Below are 9,927 nucleotides of genomic sequence, written 5' to 3'. Positions count from 1 at the left end.
AGACCAGTGGTGGAAGATGTGTTCTGATCTATTACTTAAGTAGCAACATACTCAAGCATATTTCAAAAGTGTAATTAGCCTACTTGAGTAAATATACTTAGTTACTTTCCACCTCTCACACTCACGAGCCGAGTAAAGAATTTGCCTGCACATTGTTTCATCTTCCCGACTGTAATGCTGGTTTTGTCCCGAGGTTGTCGGTGTTTGATTTCATTGTTGCTGCACAGACTCGACCACCAGTCTCCGTACCCGGAGGTGTTAAGTCGGTTCACAGCGCCGGCAGGTTCTCCTACAAGGCGGACTTCAGGCTACTTTACATAGACAGGACGCCACAAGTCAAACCCTGCTCACAGACTGAGGTATACGGTTGAAAAGTGCGATGTCTTCTCCCGGTGCCACCTCCAACCCTTTGAACACTCTGGCGCACAAAAGGAAAACCAAGAAGAAGCACTTTGTGCAGCAGAAAGTGGAGGTTTTCCGAGGCAGTGACCCCGTGTTGAGCGTGCTGATGTGGGGAGTCAATCACTCGGTAGGTACGTGGGCTGCTTACTGGGAGTGTTATATAGATTTATACCTGTGCGTGAATATGTTCATTAACTGTGCATCCATTAATCATGCGCAGATTAATGACCTGAGCCATGTGCCTGTACCTGTCATGCTGCTTCCAGACGACTTCAAAGCTAGCACCAAGATCAAAGTCAGCAACCACCTCTTCAACAAGTACTGTTCTCCACTCAACTCTGTCGGTCTCATTGTAGGAACCTTCATCCTTCTCCCTGTGATTTGCACACACTTTTGTGGCTCCTGTGATTTATATGCCTGCCTGTGCTTATCAGAAATTACATCCCCCTTCCCCTTTAGAGAACAATACTGTTTTTTTTTACACTAACAATACCTTTAAAACTACCACGGCTACAGCCATTATAACTAATAATAAATAGCCACAAAGATGAAAGAACTATTAATTTAACTTGCCTGGACCGTGGTGTGCAGTGTGCATACTTGTCTAGGTGATGTAAAAGAAGGAAACTGTATGAGTTTGAAATGCATTTGTTTCAGTGGTTGTGTAACAGCAGAACATTCATAAAGTGCATACAAACAAGATATAAAACCACTAAATTGATAAATTAAACAGAAAACGTTGTGGGGCTCACAGAGGATGAGCATCAGTTAAACAAAATATAAGACAAAGCCTGTTTTAAAATCTATTTATAAAAACTGTGCAATACACCCCGTCTGCCCCGAGGTTCAGTTTATACGGATGGAGTCTAGAAAACTTGAGTGGCTTTCAATAATCCTTTAATCCACAGAGGAATCCAGGTTGTGTACAGATTTATAAACAGAGGAACAATCAAATATGTTTTCTCAAGTTAAAAAAGCTGTCACCTGGTGAGATTAACTTGAATGTTTGTCATGTTGCTTGATGTGGAAAAAACTTAAGAAGCAAATAGTTTAAACATAACTAATGATGCAATTGTCAGTTTGGACAGTTAAAAAAAACAGCAGGTTTGACACCACCAAGCCATTAAACACACAAGTGTCATTATAGAAAACACATATACTGTATTTGTTAATTAATAAACACAATTTATTATTGGTTACTATCTCTGCTGCATTTAATCATGTTTGATGAAGTGATTTGAACATGCAATTTTTGTGCACTGTATACTTGTGCTGCAAGAAAAAAGAGAGAAAGAGAGATACATTTCTTAGAATTTGATGTAATGAAGCACTGGCAGCTCTTGTGTGGTTCCAGTCAACTACATTTGCTGATCAGATGCTGTGTCAGGAATGTTGCAGTATGAGAATGTTCTTCTTCTTTCATGTATTTGTTCCTCAGAGAGAATCTTCCAGGACAGTTCAAATTCAAAGACTACTGTCCACAGGTGTTCAGAAACCTGCGAGAGCACTTTGGAATCGAGGACCAAGATTACCAGGTACAACTATAACCTCATCGCAAATTTGATTGTGCCACAAAAAAAAACATGGACGAAAACAAGATACTTCCTGTAAAGCGATGTTGATGAAAAGCAGACTTTCACAAACACAAAGGATCCAAGGTTTTTCAGTGTTTTGTATTTTCTGCTTGTACTGAGCCGCTCCCTTTTAAATTTGCATTTCTTTGTGTCATATTTGCATGTGCCAGGTGGCAGACAGAGTGTCATCATCTGTTCAGCTCAGTGCACATTTGCTTACCACACAATTACTACGTGAGGCATATGTGCTGATAAAAGTTTTATTTCTGCACATCTACAAGAACGATGCAGCAAATGTCTTGAAACAAAGCATGTATCCGAGAAAAATGCTTTTTTTGGTTTTGGCATGATAATACAAACACAATTATATACATTTAAACTTACTTTTACACAATGTAAAATAATACACAGAAATGATTGGACACCATTAATACTGCACTGGATAGGCTTAATAAATAACAATTTGTGTTGGATATATCAGAAATAAATGGCTACTATGTTTGTTTTTTTACTTTGTACCTTTCATTGTGGTTTTGGATGCAACTGGCAATAAGAAATGTCTCCCAAAAAATGAAACACTGTACTGTCATATACCAAAGATAAAAAAAAGAATTACAAAAATGTGTTATACAGATACATGATGAAATTTGACCCTTTGCATTTAACCTATTCTAACTATTTCAGTAGCATATTTCAAGATGTCCCATCTGTTTGCATTAGAGAGTGTGTTTCAATGAAAAGAGGACACCGGTGTAATGGATTTAAAAGGTTTCACTGGACAGATGTGTACAGCTGATGTCACATGTTGTCACTGCTCAGCGATGCCATCCTCTCTCTCACCAACAGGTGTCTCTGGCCCGTTATCCTCCACTAAAAGACGAAGAGGGGCAAGGCGTGAAGCTGCTGCTGACATCATACGACCGCACTTTGATAGTAAAAGAAATCTCCAGTGAGGAGGTGGAGGGAATGCACAACATCCTCTCTGAGTATCACCAGGTAGGACTTACACAGTGTGAACCGCTTACCTGTGGGAGGTTTAAATGTCCTTTCAAACATTAACCAAACATTATCTTTGTTAATCCATTTTCTAGTCTGTGATTAACTCCAGGCAGTAAATTCTGAGGATACACTTCATTAGTCACATATGATTAACTTGTTTTGCGTCTTTTGTATACAAGGAGAAAATGTACTATTTCTGTGATAACCCTGGTTGCCATGGCAAAGGTTTTACAACATCAAAGAGAGGTTTTTTTTCTACAAGTAATGATACACAATCAGAGCTCTCGTTTTAAAATTTCAATTTGAGTTTATTAAGATATTTTGAATAAAGCAAAGACACACACTGATGACTGTTTCTACTTGACATTTATAAACGAGCAAACTGCACTCTCTAAAGAGAATACTATTTGGACCAGCACCCTGAATCTGAGGCTAAATATAATGTAGCCATTATTTCTATTATTTCCTTTTTCTACTGTAAAATGTTAAAATGTCTTCTGTGAAAAAGGCTTATGGCAAAGTAAAAATATTTGAAGACAAACCCTATCCCATAAAAGACTTATAACTCAAGGTCCGCTGGTGAACTTTTTCTTGAGCCTTGAAATGGATCTCATGATCTTCATCAGTGGTTGAAATTTGCTCAGTTAGTGAGTAGATAATCCCCCTTGAAGACCATGAAAGATGATTGAAACCTCCAGAAAAATATAGTAAGGTAATGGTGCCCTGTGGAGTTCTCTTTAAGGCTGAAATGATTCTTTGAGGAACTCAAGGAACTTGATTACTCAAAATCATCAATGCAAATTCTATACATCCAGACTTTCTTTAACCACCACAAAGCAAATAGTTTGGGACGGTTATTTTTTGGGCAGTTGGTGACAGAAGTTAGTCTGGAGCCTTGAAACCCAGAATGTAATATGGCACTTAAATGCACTGAATGGGTTTAGTTTTGATGGATAATATTATTACATGCAATTTAAGCAATAAGAATGTTGATTTTATGTGATTACATGATTAATCTATAAAATAATTTCTAGAATACTCCATTACTTAAATAATCAACAGCTGAAGCCCTCGTTTTATTTTAAACAAACAAATGTTATGTTTAGATTCAGTGTTACCCACCAAAACACGTTGTTTGTATCACAAATGTGTTTCATGCATTTTCTTTCACATAAGAAATAAAGCAGATTAAATCCAACATTGCTTACATCCCTGTTGACTTGCTCCCAGTCTTCTGTTCTGCCTTTTTCTGGCACATTGTAGCTTTTCTTAGTGTGTTACTGCCACCAGTAGATCTGTTTGGTGTGAAACCATTGGCAAAACTGTGTATCGCATCACTTGCATGTTCGCACAAGAGCACATTCACTGCCTCATACCACTGGGTTGATGTGTCCTTTATTTTCCCATCATTCATTGTCTATTCACTGCTGTTCCCTTCTAGCATATCGTGACCTGTCACGGCAGTACGCTGCTCCCTCAGTTCCTGGCCATGTACAGAGTCACTGTGGAGAGCGAGGACACATACCTGTTGGTTATGAGGAACATGTTCAGCCACAGACTGCACGTACACAGGAAGTATGACCTCAAGGTAAACCCTGCAGGGGGTGTGTAGCAAGATGAACATTCAGAGACTGTAATCAGTATGGACAACTTATTGTTAATGACACTCCAGCAGTCTGGTGCGTCAGAGCGTCTGCTGCGTTTTTTGTCTTGCTTCACCTCATTTTGCCACCAGGTGGTTGGAATCATGGCTATTCATGTATCATGTGTGAAGACATTCACCGACTCTCAGCGGCTTGTGACTGTAGCATTTGTTTTGTGAAGTACTGTCTGAATATGGTTTCTGTGGTATTTCTTTTCTCTCCTCAGGGGTCCCTGGTGTCTCGTGAAGCAAGTTTTAAAGAGAAGGTAAGAATAAATTATTGTAAAGGTTGTATGACAAGCTCTGCTTAAACTGTACTTTCTGCAACTCTACAACTGTGTTGATTATTGGCAATTTGCTAAAGGGATGCAGAGAGATTTGACTTTCTCTAACAAGCAAGCATGAGTGTTGTCTTTGAGAGATTTTTTTGTTTTGTGTATTTGGCAACATTTAAATACAATACAGTACAATTACAGGGATACATTGTCAGGGATAACACAACAAATCAACTTATTTCCATCCATTTATTGGCATAAACGTGTAATTTGTAATCCCGATTTTAAACCATGTCCTAATTTGAAGACGCAGACTCTGTTTGACCTTTTTCATGAAGGCTTGTGGGTTCTACACCTCCTTAATAGAGTAGGCAGTTTATTCCACTACGTAGCACCAGCATAGATAAAGAAATCTTACCCATCATGGTTTTGAATCTATAAAGGTTCAGGTTAGCTATTCTAGCTCTGCTATTGTGATTATGAACTTCTTCTAACTACTTTATTGTCGAGTTAACTGGCTGCGCCGCCATTTAAGATATGTGTCCTCAACTGGGAGCCATTGGAGACTTGGCCATATGACTCCTACGATCTAGCCCTAGTACTACTCACCAGTTTGTCTTGTGCTACTCAAGTTTTTATTTCAAGGCTTTATTAAGGCCCCAGTTCTACGAACTAAGGGCGTAGTCCAAATGACACTGTATCATCATGCAATGGTCTGTATGATATCTGATATCTGATAGAGAAGGTTTTTTTTGTGCGTTTTCCTACGAATGTCCAGCAACACGAGTGATCAGTTCACCTGCACCCCTGCAGTACAGAACTTGTTTAGGCAACACAACGACTATATACTGCCACAGCTACTATATATGGCTTTACTTGTTAAAGTAAAAAATGTTGCCAAGTTCAGTATTTCTTAAAACACTAAAACGATTTTCTGGTCAACAATTTTTAAAGGCGTACTCCGGTGATTTAGTACTGCACTCCTATAAAAATGCTGGATCCTACATTTCCTGTAATGTGACTCCCACTCAGACATTGTCAACTCAACTGTTTTCACATGCCAATTGTTTTTTCTTCTGAAGAGTAAACTGGCTTTTACTGAGGTGTATGCCACTTTAGCACCCTCTTGAACCAGTGCCATGGTAATTTTTTAACAAAAATTAGAAACATTAAAACCCTGGTAAGAGTTATAGTGGGATCTTAGAACTGTTAGTAAACTGAGAAAAGTAAATTAACTCTATACCTCTTTGTTGCAAGCTTAACAAGGATAACTTAACATATACGATATATATATATATATATATATATATATATATGTATATATATACGTGTGTGTGTGTGTGTGTGTGTGTATATATATGTGTGTCTGTATACATATATATATATATATATATATATATATATATACATATACATGCTGTTTTCCTCAGTTTGAAATGCTGTATCTCTAACAACAAACCGGATAAATTTACTTATTCAAATATGTGATTGAGGGCACAGTGTGAAATCACATTTTCTATATTGTATATTATTGTTATTGTTTGGGACAAATGTGTGTTTTCAGAAATGTCTTCACAGAAAACTCACTTAGCAATAGACTTTAAATAACATTACAAACCCTCTGTTTGGCTTGACCCCGATAAGAAAAGACTAAAAAATAGCTGGTTGGATGGATGGAGTTTAAATAACTGCACTGCTGTGGAAACCTTTCATCTTTCCAACTGTGTTGATTCTGAAAACAAAATTTAGAATAATTTTATTTGACTTTTATGTCACTGGAAATAGGATGGAACATTTTAGTAGTATTTGCACCCGGGAGATAGTACACAAATAGTCACATGGCAGCTATTCAGCTATTTACACCCGGCCAAGTTGAATATGCTACTAAATTTAGCAATAGTTAGCTAGCCAAAATGTTTTCTGCCAGAAAGCCATTTCTGGCAGAACGATTTAGTAGCAGTGGTAATAATAATAGTAGTAGTAGCGTGACAAAGTATAGGTAGGGAGTAGGTGGTGGTGGATGAATGGGTCAAATTGTTAGCATATAGTAAGGTAATGGTGCCCAAATTGTTAGCAATAGCATTGTTGGCTTCTGACACCTGAGCTATAATAGCATCTGCCTTATTTATTGAGAATAATACTAATGAATATTGTGATCACTAGGCTAAATTCAAATGCACAGTTGATGACCTTCACTCTACATTTCCAGGTGAAGGAGCTGCCCACATATAAAGATGTAGACTTCAGGAATAAGATGCAAAAAGTTTATGTAAGCGACGAGGAGAAGGAAAAGATTGTGGATAAGCTGAACAGAGATATCGAGGTAAGAAAACACTGTTGAAGAAGCATGCAAGCGTTGTTTTTTATCTGACATAATTTGTGGACTTGTACATGTCCTCTTACTGCAGTTTCTGGTGCGAATGAGGATCATGGACTACAGCCTGCTGCTGGGCATCCATGATGTTGAGCGGGCTGAGAGGGAGGAGGAGGAGGAGGAGATGGAGTCGTCCTATGAAGAGGAAGAGGAGGATGAAAACAGCTTGGCTCCCCCTCCAGGATCCACCTCACCTGAGGGTATCGGTGGCTACATGAACTCCTTCAAACCAATGGGTCCTGGAGAATTTGACCCGTATGTGGATGTGTACGCTATTCAGAGCGCTGTAGGTGAGTCCTGACAACTGAGAGACGTCTGGTGAATTTAAGTAGGTTATAAGAGCCCTGTGCTGTATTACACCTGAACCTGCTGGGATTCAGCAGATAATATCCTATGTTCATATCACTCACCATATGCTGTGAATCACTCCCATGTAGGTGCACATCAGAGGGAGGTGTATTTTATGGGTCTGATTGACGTGCTGACACAGTACGACACCAAGAAGAAAGCTGCTCACGCTGCCAAGGCTGTCAAACACGGGGTGAGAAACCAGCGGCCCTTAAAGGGATCGGTTGGCATATGTGGTCTTTACATCTCCGTCCTTGAAAGTGTAAAGGGTTGCTTTCATTTTATATTCAGTTATCTCTAATCGACTGTGTGTGTGTGTGTGGGGGGGTGTGTGTGTTTGCAGGCAGGAGCAGAAATCTCAACTGTTCATCCAGAGCAGTACGCTAAACGTTTCCGGGAGTTCATCACAAAGATCTTTGCCTAGTTCAATGATTCAGTCCCATCATCATTTAATACAAGAGGGGTACACGATGCAATACTTGTGTAATATCAAACAAACATTTAGAAGCACTTAAAATGTAGTGTTAATCTCTAAAATTGCCTTCACTGTGCTTTTAGTTTGAATGAAGAGCTGGAATTTGCAGAGAGGAGAAAAAAGTCTTGTTAATGGATTTTCTTTTGTTTTCACTTGTTTTCAGTTTTGGCAATACTCCACCCCCGAACTCAGTGGGAGGCAGAGATGATGAGAAAAACACATTTCCTCAACACATTAAATTTGTTGCAAGTCTCAATTGCTGCTGGTTGGGAGAAATATTTATGATTTGCTCTTGAATATTAATTTATTACTCCTTCTTTTCCCACCAGTGACAACACTTGACAACACTAGAATAATGAGGACAAATCTACAGGGTCTAAATTATGAACAATACAATGTTCATCTCCTATTAATCAGCAATGTGTAAATTAGGCTGTTAAGACTGATGTTGCCAAATGCAGATTTGAAATAAATAGCACCAACATATCAATGTGAATGAGATACCAGCTGGTAAATACTGACAGATTCCATTAATGGGAAAATATGTTAGATTGAGAATTAATTGATATTTAACAATCTAGCAGGTAAGTGATACATGAATATATATAAATCAATTAGAAATGTTGTTTATCAGTGAATGTATCATCAGTTATGATATGATGATTATGTGTTATTAAAACCTGTTTTCACAAAGAGTACATTTTTTTGTTTCCCTTATCACTAAAGAAATACACATTTGCCATTATCTGTAAATTAATTAGTTAAAATTGAATGAAGTACAAATAGCTTGATGTTTGTGTTTTGAAAGACTGAAACTGAAAAGATTTACTTGCACATGTCCAGTTGTGCTGAAGGGCTACACTCAGCTTAGTGTTCAGTATGTATTGTGCTACATAACAGTGCAATGCTTCAGTTGAAGCTGCACACACTTGCATCAACGGTACCATGGCACACAAATTATTAAACTGTAAGTTGATCAAAGAGCTTTTATGTCAAAATGGTGTAGCTTGGATCCAGCATCATGTTGTAGCCCTTATTTGATCAACAGTTTAGCAACATAATGTACCCACCTGAGTGAAATATCAGAGGAATCACAGAGTTATGATTGGTGTAACTCTAGCATGTGAATGTGAGTTTAACAAATTGTGATTTATGGCAGTGCATGTGTTTTCCTTAAATGTATTCTCAGTGGTAAAGCATTCATTTTTGTCCTTATTAGTTCCTCTCCCCTGTCCCAGTCCTCCTGGCACAGATTCCTGAATCTTCTTCTGGGATTATCATGAGGATTTCACTCTTAATAACGGAGAGGACAAACAGGCAGAGGAGGGACAAGCATGTAGAATAACTCTAAAATAAGTCCAAAAGGCCTTTTATTAGTTAATATTGTTCATATTGTAGTGAATATTGTGGTCAGCAACACTAGCCTGTCCTTCTAATGTTCTTTTGTATTTACCACTCTGTCCGTCTAACTTTACTTGGTGAGCGATCACCCGTCAAATGTGTACCAGGGACACAGCTCTTTCTAGTCTCCTGGATTAATATATAGCTATATATAACTATTTGAGTAAAGGAGTAATGGCGTCCTGAGCGGTGAATGTAGTCACACTCCCTTGCCGCTGACAAAATTCTGTTTAGAAACATAGACAGTAGTTTAGGTAAAAATACATAACGGTCGTATTGTGTATTTGAGTAAACTTATATTTGTTGATATTTCAATGTAGTTCCTGAACATCAACATCTAAACATTTCATCGATCTATAAACATTCCCATATTATATAACTTTTGTCTCTAGATGTGTTTGCCCACAAAAATCATGTTATTACTGCAATAGATGAAA

General features: G+C 38.1%; 1 protein-coding gene across 1 annotated transcript; it reads left to right on the top strand.

The window, feature by feature from the left end:
- Nucleotides 1-379: 379 nt before the first annotated feature.
- On the top strand, nt 380-8,599 carry LOC137879514 (phosphatidylinositol 5-phosphate 4-kinase type-2 gamma-like). Its single transcript, XM_068720278.1, has 10 exons — nt 380-529; nt 623-720; nt 1,841-1,937; nt 2,823-2,972; nt 4,417-4,563; nt 4,845-4,883; nt 7,102-7,215; nt 7,301-7,556; nt 7,704-7,807; nt 7,958-8,599. Exons 1-10 carry the CDS (start codon nt 380-382, stop codon nt 8,036-8,038), a joined length of 1,236 nt encoding a protein of 411 aa, XP_068576379.1. The 3' UTR covers nt 8,039-8,599.
- The last annotated feature ends 1,328 nt before the right edge of the window (nt 8,600-9,927 follow it).

Source organism: Cebidichthys violaceus, unplaced genomic scaffold (genome assembly GCF_023349555.1).
Source record: "Cebidichthys violaceus isolate CVI_PGR_0920_01 unplaced genomic scaffold, fCebVio1.0.p SCAF_25, whole genome shotgun sequence".
Classification (NCBI taxonomy): domain Eukaryota; kingdom Metazoa; phylum Chordata; class Actinopteri; order Perciformes; family Stichaeidae; genus Cebidichthys; species Cebidichthys violaceus.
This window is presented reverse-complemented; position numbering and strand designations above follow the sequence as displayed.